Raw genomic sequence first — 24,468 nt, forward strand, 5'->3', positions numbered from 1 at the left:
AAATATTTAATATAAATACCTTGTGTGTGTGTATAGCTATTGCTTTATCTGATGTTATTTTCATATGAAAGTCCATGATTATAAGTATGCAGTATCATAACTACATCTTTGATGTTTATAAAAAACCAAACCGTTTGAAAATTGAGCAAGCTATGGTTATTTAAATAGTAAACCATAATGTTATGAATGAGAGCACTGCCTGTAGCAAGATGGCGGCCAAGTGGCAACGTCGGTCTCCATTGGCCAGCAGCGCGGGTGAGTCATCTAGTGTTTATATATATCTATGCCCCGAGCAGATCATGGATGTATAATAAGAACAGATATGGTACCGACACCGGACGGCAACCCAAGTAGGACATTTAACACAGTGGCTTTTGGCAAAGCCCAAAAAGAAAACAATCAGATCCGATGGGGTAGTGACGTGACAGCCACTCTATTTGTTACGCTGTGCGCGCTCCTGCGAGGTGCGCGCATTTTCGGCGGGGAGAACAGCACAACCCCGGAAGTTCAAAACAATGTGGACCATACACCTTCAACCGATCAGCAACCTCACGCAATACATCAGTTTGGGAGGTTACACAACGACTCTCAAGTAGCCACTGTGTTGACAGCACACCTCCATTAAGCAAGATGTCTTCTTCTAGCGTGGAAAGTAACGTGTGTCCTCCGGTGAAACAGAAAGTTGAGGAGGCACTGGCCATGGAGTACTTCTTCACGGATCTGACTGAGACTGCAACGTGCCTCATCTGCAGTCAGAGGGTGTTATTTAATGACGTTACCATGAAGCGGCATTACTTAGCCAAACACGCCTGGGAGTATGATCATTACAAGGGAAGAAAGAGGAAGAGCATGTCGGACAAGCTTCATGCAGAATTTAAACGCAACGTGAGGGTTTATGCAGGCCCTGACCCCAGAAAGGAACCTCAACCAGGTATTTTAATCTTTAACAGACACTGTTTTACTTGTATTATTTCAATCTATTTTGTAGAGATCTAAGCTTTTATTCTGAAGGGGGTGAACCGGTAGTTATATTAACAATGATCCCGGCCAGTTCTATTATCACATTAGTGTTCATAACATGAATTCAAAGTGAGGGCATTATACAAAACAAAACACAAGTGGTCAACGAGGAAATAAGGTGTGTAGAAATTAGTAAAAGGGTTGGGCTTTTGACTTTTGCATTTAATTGATTTATTGTACAGTTGCATGTCATTAAGAAACCAACAAATACTGGAGACATTTTGAGGAAGCAACATTAGTGGATGAAATATATAATAATTAATTCTGTTTCAAATTGAAGGACACATTTTATATTATCATATGTTAAGACCGGAGTGTTTTGCTCAAACAATACTGGAAAGCATCCCGAGATATTTGAATTATAGTGCAGGAAAATAAAAGATGTCTGAGATGCAAAAGGAGCATATATTTAAGTTTTAAATCTGTCGTGTTAGAAATGATTGCTCATTCATGATTCTAAAAATGATTTGTTAACTTTTGGTGGAACTGGAAAGGATCCCGGTGTGGGAAAAGTAAACATTTATTTCTGAAACTACGTCCAGGCACTAATTAATTCTTCTTTTTACAATTACTAAATACATCTTTTATTTTCATAATATCGTGTAGTGTTATTTTATTCTAAATTATGCAGTGTTTGTAGTTAAAACCACGCGATGGCGCCCCCTTGCGGCTGTCGGTCAGTGATGCTGCAGCTGTAGGGAGAGCTGTCTGTTGTTAGCCATTGTGTCATTAGCTAGCTAAATTACTGCAGCCGGGGGTAGTGGTCTTGCTTTATCTTGGCAGAAAACAACAGGGTTGCAGGTAAACATAAGACTTTTTATGTGCAGTTATTAAATGTTGCAAGATTTCACGCATTCATTGTTGTTGTGTTTGAAGCTAGCATGCTAACAGGATGCTAAACAGGAGGCCGCGCTTCTCATTATGAGGGAGCAGCTTTACCTTTGTTCGCCATCTATCTAATGCATTTCAATATTACTTTAAACACATAATGGATACACCAAACCAGCTATTATACCCATTCAAGTTTAATAAAGCCGTGCAGTGGCATGCGAGGCTTATATTTAATGTAGTTTCTACAACTTTGACGTAAGCGAAGGTGACGTTATTGTTCACTAACAAATAATTGAAGCATCAAAGACTAAAACACAGCTTTTCGGGAACTGAAAGTATGTTTTCTATATATAATCATTGTGTAATTGTTCCATAACAGCAGCCAGCTTCAATCAGAATAAAGTGTATTATTGGGTTGTCACTTGCAATGATTTTGGATTATCGCATAACATAAATGTAAGAGAAAATGAAATTGAAATTATGTTCAAAAATAAAAGTAATAATGTAATGACATAACAATAAACATATGAAATGAATATTGTGAAAAGATGTTTAAATATTTGTAAAATGTAATAAACGTATAGTATATCTGAAATAAAGTAAGAGCTGTTCAATTTATGAAATTGTGTAATGGTTTACATTAGGGCTGTGCGATTATGGCAAAAATCATAAACACGATTATTTGGGTCAATAATTGATATCACGATTATTTTGACGATTATTCATTGACCATCTATTGAACTTTAAAACAAATCATATTTTACCAATAAACAAGGTCAACAAATATGTTGGAGCGCACTTCCAAAACCATACTAAACATATATTAATATGATAAATAAAAATAAATTAGACCAAAATTAATTAAATCAAATATGATGCAGTGCACTGTCACAACCTACTGAAAACTCCTTAACATATAGCCAACATTTTGATAAAACATATTCACCATATTCCACTCAGTTAAATGTTGAAGGCTGGCCCACCGTCATGGTCCAGAAGTAACAGGAAATAAATGTTGAACTACAATTTAAGACCAAATAAAAATGTTTTGGCCACCATGGCAAATGCTGGTAGGGCTGCTCATGTCATCTCTTAAAGATTTTTTGCAAGAAACACCAGGCTGTTGACATGGTCTGGTTTCAGAGATGAGCGCAGACAGGGGACGATATTGCCACCTGTACTGAAGACCCTCTCTGAAGAGGAACTTGTGGCAGTGCTGCCACATATGACACAGGAAAAAAAGAAAAGACTGAACCCTTTCTTTGCCATTATATAAAAATAGTGTTGCTACAAAAGTATAAATGAGGCTTACTAATAAGACAACTCAGATCTGAAGCTACTCAGGAATCTGCTGCCAAAGTGCAATAAAAAGACAACATTAATAGAATCAAACTCTTTTTTTGTTGCATTTTAGTAGAATATAAAAATAAATGCCTTTAAAATAGGATGCAAGCAACACTAGTTTCTTAACCTGAATTGATAATAGACTATAATCAATTTAAGTTTGCATTCTTATACCCTTTTGTACAATAATTATAATGAATAAGTTCAAACAAACTAAAACTTACAGCTGATTAATAACGGTATCTAACTTGAGTTTTTATTATATCAAAAACCTGTTGAAATGCTTCTGTTATTTTTACTGTCCCCAAAAAGCGCGTCGGCAGCCTCCAGGAATGCTTCTTTCACAACTTCGCCGTCTTTGAAAGACTTCATGTGTTTCGCAAGAACGTGACTGACACGATAAGATGCTCTGGTAGCAGCCTTGCTCTTGTTGTTGGGCCTGGTGAAAATGGACTGCTGTGCATTTAGCTGTCCTCTCAGGCCCCTCCCCTTTTGGAGCGGAGGGCAGAATTAGGAGGGAATTCCGTCTCGTAGCGTTTGTGCACTATTTTGAAATGCCGCTCCTAAATTACCCTTCTTCGATAAAGCCACGCTCGCATTGCAGATGAGACAGATGGACTTTGAATTAGAATAGATACAAAAATAATGATCCTCCCACTTGGAGTGAAAATTATATATTTTGGGCTTTTTTGCTTCTGCCATAATTGCGGTCTTGTGTGTGTGCGGACTGTCACTCCTGTTGACCATCCATGCTGTTGACACGGACAACGTCAGCGAACTAGTGCACTGCTCACCAGCCACGCCCGGACACATGGGGTGAGGCCGGCCAATCACAAAGCTTTGATGCGTTCAAGTGCATTATTCTGGCACGGGAACATTATGTTACAGGACATTAACGATAAAACAGAATATTGTTGTTCTATTTTTAGACACATCTCGCGATCGACTGGGAATCTCCCCGCGACCCTTCTTTTTAACTAGTTGCTGCTCTTGTTCTGACATCTTCGCTTGCGCTGAACACTCACAACACATGTCACTCCCACGTGGCCGAGTGGGCTTTTAGGGAGGGGCGAAAGCGCACCCAGCAAAATAATCGTATTTTGTCAATTATGATGTTTTCATAATCATCGCAAGCCATAATCGTAATCGCGATTAAAATACGATTAATTGCACAGCCCTAGTTTACATTGTGAAGTTAAAGCACAACCCTGCGTGGCTTCATGAAGTTTTGTTAATAATATTTTGGTACGACTTTATGGTGATTTTGAAGCCCATAGTTTGTGATGCTGCTTAGAAGTGTTATGCTGAGCAACTTTCTCCCAAAATGTTGTCCAACCCATTTATGTTAGTGCTGGAAGACTAGGTATTAGCTTGTTGTACAGATAAATTAGACACTAAAGACAATAAAATAAGACACTTTAGCACAGAAAAGACATATACATATTTTAGATTAAAGTGACAGTTTGTCTACCAGAGTTTTTTACTCTCAAATTGATAGTGACCTCAAAATCTATTGTTCAAACACTTCTCAGTGGATACACAACGATTCAACAACTTAAAGCAAGCTAATACTTTGGAAACTGTAACATTCAGTATTGCAAAAACAAAATAATTATCCGTAATTATTTACTGATTGACTTCCCGTGTGTCAGTTAGTTGGAAAGGAAAAGTAGAACTGGAAAAGCAGGATATGACGAACATTGAATTTGAGCCACACCTATATTTTTTGCAGAAGCGTCAAATGGTATTCTCTCCTTCACCGTAATGTTATTAAGTAACTGTTGATGTGCACTTAAAGGAATGTTTCCCTTTAAACTGTGGGTTTTCTCCGGAAGTTTTTCCTTGTACGATGTGAGGGTCTAAGGACAGAGGGTGTCGTATTGTCATACTGATATTCTGTATACTGTGAAGACCACTGAGACAAATGTAACATTTGTGATATTGGGCTATATCAGTGGTTCTCAAAGTGGGGGGCGCAGAGGCATGATAGGGGGGGCGCGAGAGACCAGGAGGAAAAATGGTTATTAAAAAAAAAAAGATAAAAAAAAACAAAAACATATTTTGAACAATTATTGATTCGAAAATAATATGATGCAGTACTATTACGTCTGGGTCTCTGTGTTTCATTAAAGCTCGGCTGTGTGTGTGTGGAACGAGCCATTTTGTGTGCGTGCGCGGGTGAGAGAGAGAGAGAGAGAGAGAGAGAGAGCACCGGTACCGGAGATCGTTGTTGTTAGCTTCTGGTGCTAGCGAGCTACGCTAACGGATATAAGGAGTTTTTTCAACAACAAAGTGGAGGAGAGTCCTCTCCTGTCAGACTGAGAGACTCAGTGAACTAAAGGACTCTCAGTGTTATCTCAGTGGGTCTCAAACATTTTGGTAACCATTAATGTAAACAATTATTTCCGAGGCACACGTTTATATGATCATTATAAAAAAATAAGAGAATAAATTAAAAACAGGTATGAAATACTATGACATTAAAAAATGAATAAAGTTTGAAAGGGGAGTGATTTGTAAAATATCCATAAAGAAATAGTAAATCTGTTTACAGTTCTGTGTTGAGAGATGTATCCATAGATCTCTTCATTTTGCTCTCAAAGTGCACCAGATTGATGCTTTTAACTTCAATATTTAAAAATCTTCCCGGGGGAGCATGCCCCCGGACCCCCCTATGTGAGGTCCACACACCACCTATAAAAAATAGCACTTGACCCCTGCGTACATTATGTATATGCATGGGGAGTGTTGCAGTAGAACATTCCACTGTAGCGCTGGTACATTAATGGGGAAACCCTAAATGTTTGAGCACCCTCTATGAAACGTCAAGCTACCCCACAGCACCCCCAAAATAAATCTCTGGCGCCGCCACTGAGCCTGACTATTTGTGTTGGGGGGGCCCGACTTTTTTTTTCTTCCAAAGGGCGGGCCTGACAGAAAAAGTTTGAGAACCACTGGGCTATATAAATAAACATTGATTGATTGATTGACTTAAGAAATTAGATTCTAATTGTTTCTTTCCTTTCCACAGCCATGCGAAGTCTGAAGCTGATAACTGCGACCGACACACAGTATTCAGCAACTGTGCTGAAATCGATGAACGAGCAGCGAAACCATGGATTATTTTGTGACGTCACCATTATCATACAGGACAAGAAGTTCAGGGCTCACAAAACAATCCTGTCTGCCTCCAGTACGTACTTCCACCAGCTCTTCAGTGTCGCTGGACAAGTGATCGAGTTAAACTTCATCAAAGCGGAAATCTTTGAGCAGATTCTCAATTACATTTACAGCTCCAAGATTGTCCGTGTCCGCTCCGACATGCTGGAGGATCTCATTAGTGCTGGACAAATTCTGGGAGTCAAGTTCATTGCAAACTTGGGATCCCCTTTATCGCAAGTTAAGGGTCTTCCTGGTTTATCTAAGGAGACGGGGAGCAAGAGTGACACTCCTCCAGAGGTGATGCCCGTCATCTCAGAGTCTTTCTCCATATCTTCAGAGGAATTCAACCAGGCGAGCAAGTCAGTGGGTAACGACGAGGACTCGGACGGAGATGTTATGTTTGTCTCACAAACGGATGCTCAAACCAGAGTAGCCAATCAGACAGCCAACTCAGAGGTTATTGATTTGGAAGCAGCAGATTTAGGAAAAGCAGCAGATACAGGAAAAGCAGCATCAAAGCAAAATGAGGAATCAAATCAGGCTGTTGCAAAACTGAAAGAGAAAGCCAGAGCCCCCGTTAAAATCATCGCTGCAAAGCCTCTCAGCATCAGTTGTCCATCACCCGTTATTCCCATCAGCAGCCCTCTGTGCAGTCCAGACAGCAGCTCCAACAGCAGCTCCAACAGCAGCTCCGCCAGTAGCTCCACCAGTAGCTCCACCAACAGCTCCAAAAGCTCATCCTCTCCTGCCAGACATTTCTCAGGAAGTGTTCCCACAACGCCCGCCAGGTCAAGCGTCACCCCTGAGCACACGAGTGCCTCCCAGTCCTCTGAAAGCAGTGAAATAATAGGCGTCCAAAGGAAGCAAGTTTCTGCCTCGTCACAGCAAGGGGATTTCAAAATAAAGATCGTAGACGTGTCTGATGGCCAGTCAAATCAAACCAACAGCTCCAAATCAGCTGTAGTCGCAAAAAAGACAGTCACGCTCAACACAGCCACGGAGATCGATTCAATTTCATCCGGGTGTAAAGTCTACGCCAATATTGGAGAAAATACTTACGACATTGTCCCAGTGAAGGAGGATCCAGGTGAAGGAGGCTCTAAAGTGAATAAAGGGAAGAGAGCATTAATGGCAACACCTTTGAAAACCTTTAATGAAATACCCCTTTCACCAAAGTCCGGCTCCAACAAGAAGAAGTGCAAGACAGAGCTGGAGGATCACTACGAGCTGATCATGGACGGGAAGACTTTTTTCGTCTGCATCGTCTGCAAGCGGCCCTACGTGTGTCTGGCGAGTCTGCGCCGTCACTTCAACACTCACTCGTGGGAAAAGAAGTACCCGTGCCACTTCTGCAACAAGGTGTTTGCACTGGCCGAGTACAGAACTAAACATGAAATCCACCACACAGGAGAGCGCAGGTACCAGTGCCTGATGTGCAACGACATGTTCGTGAACTACCAGTTACTGTCCACACACTGCAAGCATGCGCACAACCAGGATCCCAGTGGCAGGAAGGAGAAAGACGAGACGGACAACAACTTGTACCGCCTCCTGCCGTGTAAGACGGTGCAGATGAAGTCGTACTCGTGGAGTAACAACGGCCAGGAAGGAGTCCCGGTTATATCGGAGGACGGCAGCGTGCATCACATCACCAGTGAGGACGTGCACTCCTCCACTCAGACCAGGATGTTGAACTGGGACGACATCTTTATCGAACCCGACACTCGCATGCCGCCCGATGCTCACGCCCGCCAGGGCTCAGCCGCAAACTCTCCTCCACCGGGAGCCACGGAGTTTGACTTTGTTATACCAGAGAGCTACTGAGCAACCCCCGCTGCTCCATTACATGTGCCTTTTTAAAGGGTACCCCATAACCTTTTTCCAGGTCAACAATATTAATCTGTAATTCTCAATAGTATCGGAATAATCTACGGTCACATTAGCCTTTCAATTAATTGTGTGGTTAAATATAGTACTAATGATGCTAATACATGTTAGAATAATGTGCTTCTGCCAGAGCCAGCTGGAGATTTCTTGAATTTGTCCCTCCTTGTTGAAGTGAAAAGGAGACAAAGCGAGTAGTTTTAGGAAGGAAACGCAATGTGACCAAATCTTTACTCCTGTTTCTCTGCCTTTTTAATCTGTCTTTTTTTATCATTACAAATAATGATAGTGGTTCGCACGCAGTAAAATCACAACGACAATAGTTTATATGGATGCTAACATTTTCATGCAGGACTCAAAAGTTGCCCCAGAAATGAAGGCATCACACACTAGCTGCAATAAAAGCATTCTCTTATTACAGTGATATTTTTTTTAACCTTTGGGTCATACTATTCTAGATCAGTTTCTGACATTCCAACCCCACTGAGCTCCATTTCATAAAATATAAATTCTGTTTTACCTATTTAAATATATGAAACCTAAATCATGTAGTGTGTAACCGGGATTTTCAAAGGATGCATATTATAGGGGTGTAACGGTTCACAGAAGTCACGGTTCGGTACGTACCTCGGTTCGGGGGTCACGGTTCGGTACGGGTTCGGTACAACAAGAAAAAGCAAACGCATGTTGAATAATTAACTGTATTACACTGTTAAAAACAAACAGTACCACACACACTCAGATGCCCAGATTATATAATGGCTGATGTCAAACAAAAAGGTTCAATAAGCTGTAAAACTAAAAAGAATGTCTTGAAAATATTACATCATAAATAATAAGAAAGTGTTTCAAGAGCACATATACCAGTGATTGGCAAATCTGGGTGATGCATTCTGATATGATTTAGCATGTTTGGCGTGTGGTCTCCAGCATACCGCACCGCTGTCTAACAACGCCGACACACCGTCCTCGTCCGAGCCACCACTCGCACTCCATCGTTGTTGTAGTCCACAGGGAACCCGAAATGTTCCCACACAGCTGATTTAAAAGAAGCAGGTGGGTTCTAGCTCCTGTGTGTTATCTGAAATCGCCATACTAACTTTTCTTCTTGTATTTTGTTCGTTTTGTTGTGTTTTCTTCTTGTTCTTCATTTTGTTGTTTAAGGGCGGCTGGCAAACAGCTTTTAGGCGCAATACCGCCCCCTGGATTATAAATAGTGTAATGGATACTGCCCTGAATGACAGACCTTTTTCCCACTCGTAAAAAAAGGCGTATTCGTCGTGTGCCGAACCGTGATGGGACGAATACCGTTACACCCCAACATAATGCTCTTTAGCGGTTTCAACACATTTTTGTAAAATACAGGATATGACCCGTAATGAAATAAAACAAGGCTGCTAAAATTTTAAAACCCTCATCAACTGATGCATTGACCATGAGTTTGAAATGGACATTTAACATCACTCCTTATTCCAATATGGGAATCATGCAAAGAGAAATGATAATTATGATCTGAATTTTTTTTTTTCATTGTGATTGTTGGCAATCCCACTCGTGGATATTGTGGCAGGGAAGTTATACAATGATCATTTAAACGCAATTTGGACATTTCCATTGAACACCTGTTTTATTGTGATACACCTGTACATTTTGATTTGCAATTCCTGTCCTTCCTTGTTTTTTTTATGCTAATATCTGCCGTCTACACCGCGTAGGCGACAGATTTTGCAAACAAATGTGGTTGATATTATTTAATCCAGACATAAAGCACTTAGTGTTGCATCAGGCAGATTTCTTTTTCACATTTGGACTTTTTAACTTTTTTTCCCATTGTGTCCAAATGTAGTAATCGGTATGAGTAGTGCTAACAATGAAATCTATATTCATGTCATTCAATAAAATCATGCAGGACTTTTAATTAACACATTAACATTGGCATTTGATGTACAGTGCATTTGTGTTCATGTCTTTTTCTTTCATTTTTAAATACTGTCTCAGACGTATCTTTTAGGTTCATAGTTGTAGATAAAATGAAATAGATATTAAATAATCAGTTATGTTGGCATTGTACAAAATGTCCCTTTTATGTCAATTAGCAACAAGGGGTTTCCTGATGATAAATAAATTATTTTACTATTTTCACTTAATTGTCTTGCACTACGTAAGCATACAAACATCTGCTATACGGTTGTCATTGTGATGTACGAAATGAAAATCATACAAACTGTCACTTTGCCTTAATGCTGAGAGTAAAATATATCATGTGTCACACATGAAACAAAAACATCTATTGAAGCTCCAGAAGATGTTGGAAGAGTTAAGAGCAAATGCTCAAGGAGAAATAGTGCAGAATCTTAAATATTCCTTCTTTATTATTAATGTCAACTCCCTGTGTTTTTAAATGTTTCAAAATCTTCCATTGTCCGGATTATATCAAAGATTGAAAACATTTTTAGATTTTCAATGTGTTGGACTTAAGGACATGGATGGACTTTCCCAAACCTTGACTAGTCCCTGTTGAAAAAGTATGAACTTCTCAAACCTAATGCTAGTTACACCCTTTTCAATTTTACAATGTAATACAATTATCTAGAGAAGTTTCAGGTTTTAAGTTTCCTTAACAAACATCCATCATTTAGCATGCTATCAATGGCTGTTAGCGCATACAATAGGCGTCAGGCATTTGGTCATAAAACAAGGTTTGCAAAGAAAAAATCAACTTGATGGTGATATGTGAAAAGCTGAACTATCACCAATTTATCAAAAGTTTTAAGATTAGAAAATGACATTAATGGCTGCATCAAGTTGTCATGGCAAACCATCAAACATCATGGTTACACAAGAGGAAAGTTGGGATGACTAAAGTCAACAGGATTCACCCTCGGTGCACTCACTGCACTATGGTTTATCTTATTGAAGTTGATATGTTTGGTAAAGACTAAAGTGGTGAAGCAACCGTGCATACAGTTTAGCTAAAAAGTCAAATACACCATTTGAATGACATAAAACATTTTTACTGGCAAGACGAAAAGGAACTGACAATCAGCCCCTGAGAGAGTATTTTAAATTATACAAAGCAGTGATAACAGCTGACGGAGACCTGTCTCATTGACATGGACTAAGTTTACTGTCCTTCACTCTTCCTCAGAGAACACCAGTCCTTTGACCCTTCATGATCTCCCCTCATGTCAGTGAATCCAGCACCGACTGTTCCCGCTCGGCCTGCCTCGTGTTTATTCCTGACAGAGACTACACATTTGAACCCAGATGTGATATCACAACTACTTATATAGCGCAAGATAATATACGCTTACCTGCTTTGCAGCATATAGTGAAAATAGAATAAATAGTTTGGAGTGTAACTGTGACCGCCCTACTGCAGAATAGCTTATTTCTTTCATCTTGTTGCTCTGCGAGCACATGGTTCAAGGTATTTTTTTTAACAAACTGATCATCTGTTTGTATAGCTAACCTGCTGGAGAGCATCTGAGTATTATACTGCTGTACATTCATTATGAGCATTGTAATTCCTTCATTACTGCTAACATTGCCTAATTAATCGCTAAAGAAGAAACTGCCTCGGCCTACTACAGTTTTGAATTCTCTAGCTGATTCATATTCTGGGGGGACATCAAAAGCATTCATGTATCGGGTTTGATCTTGTAGCTGTCATCTCCTCACGTTATCATTGGTGCCACTTGAGGCAGGAAGCATTTACAATATGTCCTGAAGAGAGGTGAACTTTGACCTAGTACAGAATAAGTCCAGAGACCCAGAGCTGCAGCGCTGGAAGCCCGTTTGCATTAAGGCAGATAGATGTGTAAACAGTCCTTGCTGTGGACTGGTGGTCTCTCTCTTGATGTGTGAGTGGAGGCAGTGGCGACAAACACTCCTGGTGTCGGGCTGAACTCAAGGTGAGTTCCCTCTCTGTGGCCTTCCTCCTCTTCCTCACCACCTTTCCTCCAACACTCATTGTGAGGAAAAGCCCAGAGGAAATGTGCATTCACGCCACTCAATCAGCATCTGAAAAACACCCGCTAATGTTCCAGGTGCCTTCTTTCTGCTGGATGTGTGTTACGGGCTGTAGGGTGGAGGCTTCTCGTCGGGGTGGGTGTGAGGAGGAGAGTATCGTGGAGGGACCATGGTGGGCCACAGGTGGCTGGCCCCCGACTGGGAGTCATCCGACAGGGTGGAGGAGTCGGGGAACAGGTAGGAGCCCTGCAGGAAGGACATTTATTAGAATTACCTGTTTCAGTTTCCATTTTTACATTCAAAGCTCTTTTTTTAGGTTTTTTTAAGGATGCACAGAATAACGGTTGTTTGTAGGTTTCCTTATTTAAAAAACTGAAGTTTGACAGGGTTGGGGGGGGGGGCTCTGCTGGGGCCAGTTATTGAATGAGAGAGGCAAATGTAATGCTGGACAAGGGAGACAAAGACAGTGGTCATGATTTAAACAAGTAGTATAAAGTTATAGCGCACAAAGGAAGTATTATTGTTTTTTGTTTTAATTACATAATTGGTGTCAATGACTGAGTTGCAATTTTTGTTTAGTTACTTAATTTACCATTGTCACTAATGCAGTTGGGGTAATAAACACTTTTTATTTTATTTCTTTGTTGGTATTTGTTTTAGTAACAGAATTAGTTTCAGTAACTTAGTTTTAATTTATTTAATTACATAACAAATAAAACCTTCCTTTTTCTTAGGCCCGGGTTGCAACACTATTACAAATTTCATTATCATAGATTTGTTATTTTGCAGGGGGGCCACAGGGGGGCCAAAGCACAGTGTTACAGGACCACTGGACCCCCCCCCCATGTTGATGAAGACCAGCAGTGCAGGTCTGTAGCTGTACCTGCAGGTCGTAGGCGGTGTACGGCGGCAGGCAGGGGGCAGTGTTGTAGTACGAGGCGAGGGAGGTGTTGGGGGGAGGAGGCTGAGGGGGGGCTGGAGCTGTGACGGCTTCAGGCTCAGATGTAGACTCTGAGGCAGGAGCCGGAGTCTGACAAGGACATGAAGAGTATTGATCAGTTTCCATTAATTCAAACACCAGAGGATTACAAAACAAAAACCCATTAGAACAAACACTTAAGCAGAATTTTAGCCCAGTTGTTCATGGTCAAATCTCAAATATAATGCTGCATTCAATGTGCACCTTGGATGGTCTGGTTTCTCAGAGTTGTTCTACCGACGTTCGTGTGTTTATGAGCTTTTAGTTTTAATGTGGAAGAACATGTTTTGTTTTTTGTCTCAGACTTGTTGCTGCACCAGTACATTCCCTAAAATCATTAAACTGTTGCTTCACATTACATGTAGATACTTGGACAGCAACAGACCGCTGCAATCTAAAACCATATTCCGAATTACATATGAGCAAACAATTTAATATGCGGTGCAATAAGAGAATTCTTAATAACTTTTTGAAGGGGGCTTTCATGTGCATTTTCACAGTCTGTGACACATTTTCCAATTATTCTGACACCACATGAATGCAACACATGTACCCACCATGTCTTTGAAGCCTCCCAGCACTGCAGCAGTGATGATGCCCAGAAAGAGCGCCACGATGTTGAGGATCGTAGCGGACCACAGCAGGTGATAGAGGTGCACCACGTCCTGGCAGCTCTTCACATCCGTGTACTCATGGTAGCCTCCAATGAGCTCCACTCGGCTAGCCCAGTGGGCGGAACAGAGAGGGGGCATACAGTCAAGCCACACAAGTCACAGAGAAAGTGTTGTGTTCAGGGCAAGATGAAAGACAAACAGTAGGTTTTGATTTATAGAAACAAATGAGTCTATGAGAGCTAAGGACAGAAGACATGGTGGGTGTTTAAGAGTGGGAAGATATATGGTTTGATCATTATCGTAATAAAAAACCCTCACATTATGCTGACTGTAATGGATTTTAATATTGAGATAGTTGTGATTATTCTCATGATTTATAAAACAGGAAATACAGTATGTAAAAAGGAATAGACTAATAATGTTGCTGTTTATTCATGCAAAGAAACCTTACGATTCCTTTATTCTTAATTCGTTTTTTACTAAAACAGATATTCACTTAACAAGTTATTCTATCTGTGATGCAATAATAATATATGCTTCCTTACTCAATGTAATAAGAGTATGATCATTTTGTGAAAAGCATATATTTTGACAACAATAATCATTTACAAATGTTTATATGGTTTCATGCTTAGCTTTGTCAGACGCAAAACATAACATGCAGGGGAAATGGGATCCTAAACACATATTACATAAGTCATGTCACTGACACACAACACAGTTACTCCAATCACGTGTCGAGAAAATGAAAAACATGAGTTGATCATTAATGGCCAATATGGTTCTAGAAAAAAAGGGACCTACTTCCAAATCATGGATGATTTCCTAAACTTTTTCAATACATCTTTATTCTGAAGTCCCATAAGAGGATGTTCTCTGAAACAAAGGTTAAAAGGGAAGAAACATATACTTGTTCTGATACAATCAACGTTGCAGTGCAAAAGAATCTCCCACAAAAATGGCACATCAGCACACTTCAAAAATCCAAACAGTCAAAGCAACACAGCAAAGTGAGGAACCAGTGATGGAGAGGCTGTTGGGTGTACTCACTTCCCGCAGTTGTAGAGGTCGCAGCAGTAACAGGTGTTACCCTTCACATGCAGGTTACAGGGGGAGCGCGAGGAGGTCTGACAGGGTACCTGAGGGTCAAAAGTTAATTCAAATGATTAGTCTTTTCACTTAAGGTTGACTTATGACACTTCATTCCCCACACACACACACTGAGTATGCATTCGATTTCTGTAAATAGAAAGTGAAATATTTGTCTTACGTCTCGTTCAGAGGAAGTCTCACTGGAGTGAAACTCACAGCGGCCGGCGTACAGCGGCCTGAGGTCCTGTAGTACAACAAACAATATTCTTTAGATTTCACTGCACAATGCATCACTGCTACAAACCCTATATACAGTCTGATACAAACGCATACTAAAGCAAAATCAACAATGTCGATAAATGCAACAAATAGAGAGAAAAAAATCTGAATGTATTCCTCTGAGAGCATCACATCATATGCATTGCAACACTGGGCCTCTTTGCAGCTCAGTTTACAAACAAATGTCTGAAAATAAATATCCAATTTTCCATTTCACTGACGTCACTGGCGAATAAAAAAACTGCTGATCCCCCTATTCGAAAAGCCATAACTTATTTTAACATAATTGTTTCAAGAGTGCATTAGTGGTTATTTATTGTTTCGAGTTCTTGCGTCATGGAGAGTAATATCTCTGAACCACAAAATACATTTCCCTTGCTGAGAAGGGTGCAGCCTCTTCTACAGACGGCCATATGTGAGCAATGCCCTCGTTTTAATCTATGTGTAATGCAGACAGAGTATATTAAGCTTCAATGGGGATGGCATTGATTAGTCGGACAGTGAGTGTTATCCATATTCATAATTTATCAGTTTAGTTAAATAAGAAGAAGCTTCAGTGATACTTACAATGTGCCTGGCAGCAAACACTCCGTCAACAATAGCACAGCAGAAGGCGGCCACTACCCCGAAACTGATGAAGACAATAGACGCCACTAACTGTGGAAGAAAACAGCAGCTCTTCATCACTCTTCATCACACGGTTATGATTCTCTTTGTCACAGAAGACTATAAACTCCATTTTAGGCACTGCGGCTATTGATATTGTTAGGTCATGAAAATGTCAGAAAACAATGTGATGTCTTGAAATGTTTCGTTTAGTCATTTCAAAACTCAAAAGTTATGCAGGCCAATAAGATATAATAGAGAAAAGATGAACATCTCCATTTATAAGAAGCTCAAAGCAGCATTACCACCCTTTTTACATGAACAATGACTCAACCAAATGAACAGTTATTGAAATATTTGGAAATGTCTTTTTGTCTTTTTCGTTGGAGGCACCACTTTTTCGTTGGAGGCACCACTTTGATTTTGTAATTGCTTCCACTCACCACTTTTGTATCGGATTCCCTTCCAACAGTAACCTGTATCATATTGCCCATGTGCTGCTCTCTGAGTATGAATAGCTCTGAATGGGATGGGGTGGGGGGGCTGTTAGAGAGAACAACAGTGACGGAGTGCTGAGCTGGTCACCTAGCTGCAGCAGTAGTGTTAGAGCCTGGCACGCTGCCCGGCTCTTAAAAGGAACTCCAAACACTTATTTCCCCCCTTTCTCCCCATCCGCCTAACTCTCTCCTTTCACTCCTCAATGAAAGCGGTATGTATTCACTTACACATTAGCCCACCCTCTCTGAAGCTGACACAAAACATCCAACAACTCGAGGTAACCGGGTTGTTCGCCGGCACCAAGGTTTCTGTGACGCTCATATGAATGCATTCAGCGGCAAATGATTTAGAAAGAGACATTTGTGATGGAAAAAAGGTTTGTGGGTGTTTTTTTTCTTAACTTCTCCCTCTATCTTGTCATTCATGAACACACTTTTTTAGTCAGTCAGAATAGTTTTAGCCTTTTTAATTGAAAGAATTTCTGTTATTTTGTTCTGTGCTTTTCTTACTGGATTGAATTCAAGCGGTAATGAGGCATCAGGCATTTAGCAACATTTGAATTAAAGTTAGTTACATTTGATCAAATCTAACTCACCCGGGATGATAAAGCAATCCTCCCTATAGATGTTTTGAATCATTTAACCTTACCTTACTATAATGTTTAATTTTATACCTAAAATACAGATAAATGTCCATCAGTATACTATTCATCAGAGAGTGTTATATACAACAGTCAAAAAGTATTTCATTTGACTATGATAACAAATGAAGAAAACCAGTACATATTGACACTTGAGAGGCTGTGAGCAGTGAATGTCTGGGATTTGTCCTTAAAAAATTATAAATAGATTACCAAAATAGTTTTACTTACTCAACATTTTAGCTCTGCAACAACTGGAATCATCTAAAAACAAATTGGCTATACTACCCCGACCCATAAACTATTTCAACACATGACATTATATTATGTATAGTAACATGCGATAAGGAATAACCAGTGGGCAGTGTGGTGTAAGGTGTCGTAGCCGGGTCAGTTGTGGGACTACAGCCATCTGAACTCTGCTGCGTTACGGTAAAAGTGTCGCGGTACAAACTCATCATTCATTTGAGCCCTGACAGTCCCCACCCCACACCTCCCACCTGCTCCCCTCATCTGCAGTTTCCTTCACCACATTCCTGTGTGGGCATCTGTCCTCCTCAGCTTACACCCTGTAGCTATTTCTGTCTGCATCTCCCTTGAAGCCCAGGCTCCGCTACGCAAGCCGCCTCAGGCCAAGAGGGACTCACAGCCTCTCTGTCTGTCATCCCAATAACAACATAATCAGGTCGTTGGGTAATTGGGACTGAGACGCAGGTTAATGATAGTTTTCTGTAACAGTCCAGACAAGGAAAAGGTCATATAAATCCTCTTACCATCTGCCTCTTGTTGTCTATCAAATGAGCGCCGATGATTCCCAGAAAAGAGCCAAAGCCCAGCTGAAAAACAGTGAAAAAAGCGAAGTTTATTGATCAATCGATCTGGATTTATACAGATATATATGTAGATACAATAAACAACAATCCAAAATCATTCATTCATCAAGTAAATAAAGCTATACATCATCATATTTAAGATAAGCCCTGATTTCTAAGTCCGCAAGTTTAATGTTTGAAGGGTGCTTGTTCCATATTTTTCTAAAATAAATACGAAAAGCTCAATTGAATTCATTGACCCAAACTACTGTTATCATTTGCGCAACATATTGAAGCTGAGCCCTCCACTAAGCACACTTACATGTTACACTATGTAACACTGTAACACTCTTTATACTGGCCGAACAACAACAGTCATTGCAAAACTACAAACCTTCATTAGGCTGATGCCGAGTTTTTAACAAAATCAATGTAGTAGAATAACAAAAGTATCACTGTAATAGTAGCAGCTGTCAAGGGTATTGAGCAATGTTACACAACAACAAACACTGCTGAATCAAAATGAACTGTAGGAAAATGTCCCTGTGACCCTAACACCAAAACAAACTGTAAGATGATAGGAGGAACATATCACTGTACCCATGAGACCAATATATACCATATGAATATATAGGATAAGAATAGAAATATGGGGCAATAAAGAAAGACCACAAACACAGTCAGGGTTTGTATTGTTGACTTATACTGAGTACTTGTTTGCGTATTGATTAACCTCGTTCAACTGCACCTGAATCCATCCGACCAGTTTCTTCCAGATCTGAGAGTGGTGTTTATCTCAAATGAGAGATCTATACCTCTAAACTTTCGGACAACCCACTCTGGCCCCCTGTGTCTTTTAGAATTTATTTTAGTCCATTTCTTAGTTTATTAGGACACTAAATGGCTTTTCCCCCTTTTATCTCCCAGGCTCCCTATCGTTTTATGATCCTCCAGAAACCCTCAGATCCTCCACAGCTGCTCTTGTAATTGTCCCTGAGGTCACTACAAAAACATTTGGGGATATCCACTTGAGTAGTGGACAGTTTTAAATAACCATTCAAAAACACATCATTGTAATATAGCCATTTATCTTGAAGCTGTCTGGAGTAATCCTTGATTTATTTATTTTTTTTAAAGGAAAATGGATGTGTAAAGATTTTAAACATGTGTTCTTTGAACTGATAAAGAAACACAAGAGAGAAACAGTAGCCCTCTACAGTGAACTACAGGCAGTCTATTGTTTTTCTTTTAAAGAATAGATTGTTGAGTCCAGAAATAAAATTGTAAAATCGTATTTAAGTTTGCGAGTTGATACGAAAGTAACTGTTAATGTTTAAAGGGCATGTGATATTGCCTCATAGCGATCACAGGCTCCTGAATCAAAATCGTTTTTTGCAGACTCATGTTAGAAAATATCCTGATAGAACTCGTGATTTACCCCCCCCAACATTTATCAGATTTTAATATAAAGCTTTGATTCTGTAGCCTAGTGAGATAAACTAAGTAGGTGTTTCTTTCATGCCATGGATAACATTTCAGAAATTAAAAAGAAAATCGTCTCAGAGATAAACAGAATGCATGTTTTTTAAATCTCTGCTTTTTACAGCAGACGTCAATAATTGAAACTATGAATTTTAGGTTGAAGTCAGAAGGAGCATCATTAGAAATGTAGCAGGCTGCTTCCCTGATTGCTCTTCACTTTAGGCCCAACGCTAAAAGCCGAGTTCTGTGAGGAAAACACATTTATGGACTGAGATGCTTTGCTTCACTTAGTGCGTAATGACAGTGCTGAATAATGAATGTCGGCAGAGTCACCCATCACAGACCTTCAGTGATTAGGTTCATCACGAGCGGGAAGAGCAGTCTGAAAACTCCCTCTTTTCTCTCACACCTCGCTCAGTATCACTGGAGACAGGCTGCTGTTGCATTCAGGTGTGTACTCACTATGACTCCTGGGTAGTAGCCGCCCACTGTGATGTTCTGCGTCCTAGTGGTCGCTGCCAGGCCGAAGATGAGGATGAGCACAGACACAATGAGCAGCAACACCGTCACTATTATGGATTTCCTCTTCCTCCTCTTAAAGGTACCTAAAGACGACACATTAGCAAACATTACTGCTGTGATGTGAACCGTGAAGAGATGAGAAATGCATAAATCAAGCTGCAATAGAAAGTAGTTCAAGACTATAGTCGTAATTCTGTTAAAGAGGCCCTATATTGTGCTTTTTGGGGGTTTCCCTTTTCCTCTAGTGTATTTTATAGGTTTTTTTAGCATGTAAATGGTCTGCAAAGGCTAAAACCCCAATGTTTCCTCCCTGCCTGAAACGCCTCATTATACTCCTTTGTTTACTTCCATAACATAGTGACATCACTTTGTAACACTTGCATTTCTATTGGCTAGCTCTCCATCACATTGTACGTGATAGGCTAAGGGGCGGGAACATCTCTAAGCTGTTGACCAATCACAACAGAGCCGGCCAGCCAACCAATCATAGCAGACTGGGCTCTGGTTTCAGACAGAGGGTGAAAAGAGGTGCTGCAGCACAGGCAGTACGAGAAAAATAAAGAGCTTTTTGAACATTAAAGCATGGAGACATGTCACAGTAGAGGCACACAATACACATTTGAACCTGGAAATTAGCATAATAGGGAAGGGCATCTTGGTGTATGCTGCGTATTTGCAAAAAGGCAAATGTATACACTATGTATATCTTTTAGGGAAAGACTAAACAAATCTGCATCATGTGAAAACACTTACTTTATTATTTAACATTAGCAATTTATTGTAATCAGTGTCTCGCAGATATTCACACACACACAAGGGAAAGAAACTTCCATAATGAAGCCCGGTAAAAATGCAGAGGCATAAAGATGCCTGTGATGAACTAAATTAATTAATTAATTAAACAAAATACCTGAACCTTAACTAGAAATGTCCTTACACCATTGAGATGATAATCATCTACCAAAATAACTGACTTAAGTCTTGCTGTTTGACAACCTTTGTTACATGTGCTCGTATTAAGTCAGTTTTTTGGAAAGTCAAAATAAGAGTGAATACTTTTAGGGGCCTCATTTAAATAAGAACGGTTTCAAATCCAACAAAAAAGCATCAAACAAATATCAAATACTATACCCAGTGTGAGAGGTTTGCAAGACAGAAGTAAAAGAACCACAACATATTGAATATGCATATTAAACTACAAAGACAACCATTCAAGGGTTGATAAGCCTCGACAAATGTACTTCTTTTAAAACCACTGAACCTCAAGCTCCTGTATAATGTTATTTCCTCAGAGAGCTGCAGGATATCATCTCTGACAATATTCAAGTCAGAGTCAAACATTACAAACTGAAGAGAGGGGGAAGGGAGTGGCCCCTCATTGCCGTCTTTTTAATGACTTTACTGATGCATTTGTTTCAGCAGATTCTGTAGAGTAAGGTCCCACTGATTATCTATTGCATGTATTTTCATCACTTCCTGTTGAACTAAAATCACTGTGCAGGGAAAGCGAATGGTTTCAGTCAGGTTTTTCTCCCCACGGTGCCAGCATATCAACAACTTCCGGAATGTAATGATCTAGAAATGTATGGATGATTTTGCCAGGCTGGGATTTAAATGACAATAACAATTATAATGTAAATACTATTTCCTACTGCACGGTTCATTTCCTGCTCTCAAATGCTAGATTACAGTTAATTGAAAGAACCCATTGGGCTGTTTTGCATTAGTGAAATTAAATTGTGTTCATGTGTTTCCATGATATCACATTTCTTTCCACATCATCCAAACCTTGCTTTGAAGTCAAATGTCATATGTAATGAAACCACTTTGAAACTTCATATACTATCTGATAGTCAATATTAGTTTGAAACAAAAACATTATTGATCTGGCTCTTACTCAAGAGCATGCATTTGCTTATTACTTTAGGAGTTCTAACTGAGACCAGAGGCCTCAACATACAATTACAGTGTCTGGTACCAAGTTATGATTTGAAGCAAATACTACTCATGGAAGTAGGATATCTTCTGTTTGATAAATTACTCAAATCATTTTATTATAGTAGATCTTTGGAAAACACCCCATGCAACATATTTCATATGGTCTGTGTGAAATTAGCTGTTCAATATTATTACACCACCAACACATCTATGTCTCTCCAGTACAGTAATGCAAATTACTACATACCTTTCTCAATAATTGTTGTACAAGGAAGTGTTATACGGGAGCCATTTTCTGCCAGTAAATTAAGAAATAGAAAAACATAGCTTTCTGTGAAGAAACAAGATCTTGTAAGACCTTAAAATAATGTGATGGATCTCAATATAATAAGAAACGTTCTCAATATAACAAGTGTGTAATTATTATTTCAAACACGTTATTTTAGAAACCTATCTGATCCTTTTTTTGCAATACCAAGTCATTATTTTGAGAAACTAAGTCATTAATTTGAGATACTTTAAAGAAGGTTGCTCAATATAAAGACTTATATTTTGATAACATTGACTGAAATGGTTTTCCATAGGCTGCAAAAGCAAAACATGGATGTTGCTGCCATTAGCTGTGTAGTAGACTGACCCAAGCAATCAACGATATTCTACGTAGTCAATGATCACCTGCCATGGACTGCAATAGAAATGTTTAAAATGGGATTCTCCTCTACACAACTAGACCATTTTACACCATTAAAAACCGGCTCCTGTGGTTACTCAACGTCGCCGCACCTGCAGTGACGTGCTGCGGCCTGGACTTAAAAAACAACAGACTGGTGATGCAACGAGTGTTCTGTGAAAATGAAAACATGCCTTTAGTGTTTCTTATCAAGAAAACACAACAAATAAGGGTGGTCTAAAAAGTGTGTAGGCACAATTAAGTGAACCTTTCAGCATTGAGTGAAACCTCCGCATTGTGGCATTACCGAGTGTATTATTTAATTGATAAAACCTGCTGCGGCTGACCTTGCACACACACCTACCTACCTATGCTGGTTTCAGAGAGGGGCATGCTGCTGGACTGGAGGCTCTGAGCAGAAGGCATGCTGGCTGGAGGATGTTTAACGCAGGATGATCCCCTTGCAAAAAAAAAAGAAGACAATCACGACTCACTGCTGCTCGCTTTATATTTTACAGCAAGCTGAGTACAATGGTGAGCTAACGCAGGCAGCGTGTTGGCTTGCTGTGGCATTCTCTGTGTCAACCATGGGTGTCAACCCTCCGTCTCCTCCGAGCCTCTCTCTGTCACATCCCCGCCGATGAGAGGCGTCTGTCGGTCTCTATGCTCTCGGTGAGTCGGTGTCCTGACGGTGGGTCTCTGCTGCTGCTGGCTGTGTGTGCGCATGTCACACACACATACCCCACTCTCTACAGAAGGAAAATACCTCACTGGCGTTACTTGAAGTAGGCCTACCAGAGTGTAGTCGTACTCTGGTACAAGTAAAAGTAGTACTGTAATCACAATTTTACTCAAGTAGAAAAGTAATAGCATCAAAATATACTTTAAGTACAAATAGTAAAAGTAGCCTACTCATTACTCAGATTCAGAATAATTTACATCATATATTCAGAATAATTTATATCATATATCAGTACAATTCTGAGATACTTTAGTGGATTAGTAGCTCATATGAAATATGATCAACACTTAAATAATACTTTAGTTACACCTGGAGTAACATTCACCAGCAACTCTGCAGTATAAATTAATTAAAACTTGGACAGCTTGATTAATAATAATAATAATAATAATAATAATAATAATAATAATAATAATAATAATGCATTAATAGGCCTAATTATAAACAGAACATATCATATATTATTCTGAAATGGACCAATCTGCATAATGAGTAGGCTACTTCTACTTTTGGTACTTTACGTATAATTAGATGACAATACTTTTGTACTTTTGCTTGTGTAACATTTTGATTGCAGGACGTTTACTTGTAACATAGTATTCCTACTCTGGTACTTCTACTTTTACTTAAGAACAAGATCTGAGTACTTCCCTTTAATAACATGAATGGTCACCACCAGACGGTAAATCACTGACAGCAGGGGTGAATTCGACGTGACAGCATTCTTTACATCACACGTCAAATAAATCATTTGGAGTGTGTTTAAATTATTCCATACTGCTGTGTGTGTACCACATATATTTGGAGTTCCTGTAATGGTGTGTGAGAAAGTAAAAGTTGGAGCTCAGGCTGAGCCTCTAGCGCCATCGTCTGGCAGAAATACTACATTGTGATCAAGATAATCAGAATACCTTCATTAGTCCCATAGAAGGGACATTTACATTGTTACAGCAAAAGTATAAAGACAACATATTAAATAAGATGCATGCATATAATATTAAAGATAGGAAGTACACAAATTACAATTTACAATAGTACCAGTAAAAGTATTTTTTTGAAAAAACAAGTGTAACATGTTTAAAATAGTGTGATAGCAGCCAGATAGCAAGTCCAAATTGCACAATTATTACATATTTTGTTGAGGTAGTTAAATAGTCTAACTAAGAGATAGCAGCCAAGAGCAAAGAGACATTCAGGGAGCAGCACATTCATCATCTAAAGTGACTGTATGCTGCTTTCAGGTACGTCTTATTAGTGTTTGAAAATAATAAAATAATCATGAAACCATACATAATTACATTAACACTAGCAGATTAATTAGATTAGTGAGCTCTTTAATCATTCTCTGCCTCTGTGCTCTTTCTTCATTACCTTTGTTGAA

The 24,468-nt window shown here is 39.6% G+C and overlaps 2 protein-coding genes across 7 annotated transcripts; one reads left to right on the forward strand and one right to left on the reverse strand.

Annotated features, from left to right (window-relative positions):
• Nucleotides 1-447: 447 nt before the first annotated feature.
• On the forward strand, nt 448-9,009 carry zbtb33 (zinc finger and BTB domain containing 33). Of its 3 annotated transcripts, none has more exons than XM_034211764.1 (2): nt 448-931; nt 6,227-9,008. In XM_034211764.1, exons 1-2 carry the CDS (start codon nt 631-633, stop codon nt 8,179-8,181), a joined length of 2,256 nt encoding a protein of 751 aa, XP_034067655.1. In that variant the 5' UTR covers nt 448-630; the 3' UTR covers nt 8,182-9,008. The 3 variants fall into 3 exon arrangements, with proteins under 3 accessions (XP_034067655.1, XP_034067657.1, XP_034067656.1); XM_034211766.1 differs by lacking the exon at nt 448-931 and adding an exon at nt 1,027-1,138 and having other exon boundaries at nt 6,227-9,009; XM_034211765.1 differs by lacking the exon at nt 448-931 and adding an exon at nt 1,631-1,821 and having other exon boundaries at nt 6,227-9,009.
• Nucleotides 9,010-9,849: 840 nt separating this feature from the next.
• On the reverse strand, nt 9,850-23,079 carry tmem255a (transmembrane protein 255A). Of its 4 annotated transcripts, none has more exons than XM_034211807.1 (10): nt 22,714-23,079; nt 19,678-19,820; nt 17,695-17,757; nt 15,745-15,834; nt 15,077-15,142; nt 14,857-14,945; nt 14,611-14,682; nt 13,750-13,912; nt 13,097-13,243; nt 9,850-12,459 (listed from the first exon to the last, which is right to left on the reverse strand). In XM_034211807.1, the coding sequence occupies exons 1-10, from the start codon at nt 22,769-22,771 to the stop codon at nt 12,316-12,318; spliced, it is 1,035 nt and encodes a 344-aa protein (XP_034067698.1). In that variant the 5' UTR covers nt 22,772-23,079; the 3' UTR covers nt 9,850-12,315. The 4 variants fall into 4 exon arrangements, with proteins under 4 accessions (XP_034067698.1, XP_034067697.1, XP_034067700.1 ...); XM_034211806.1 differs by having other exon boundaries at nt 13,750-13,918; XM_034211809.1 differs by lacking the exon at nt 14,611-14,682.
• Between the last annotated feature and the right edge of the window lie 1,389 nt (nt 23,080-24,468).

The sequence above is a fragment of the Gymnodraco acuticeps genome, unplaced genomic scaffold (genome assembly GCF_902827175.1).
Source record: "Gymnodraco acuticeps unplaced genomic scaffold, fGymAcu1.1, whole genome shotgun sequence".
NCBI classification, from domain to species: Eukaryota; Metazoa; Chordata; class Actinopteri; order Perciformes; family Bathydraconidae; genus Gymnodraco; species Gymnodraco acuticeps.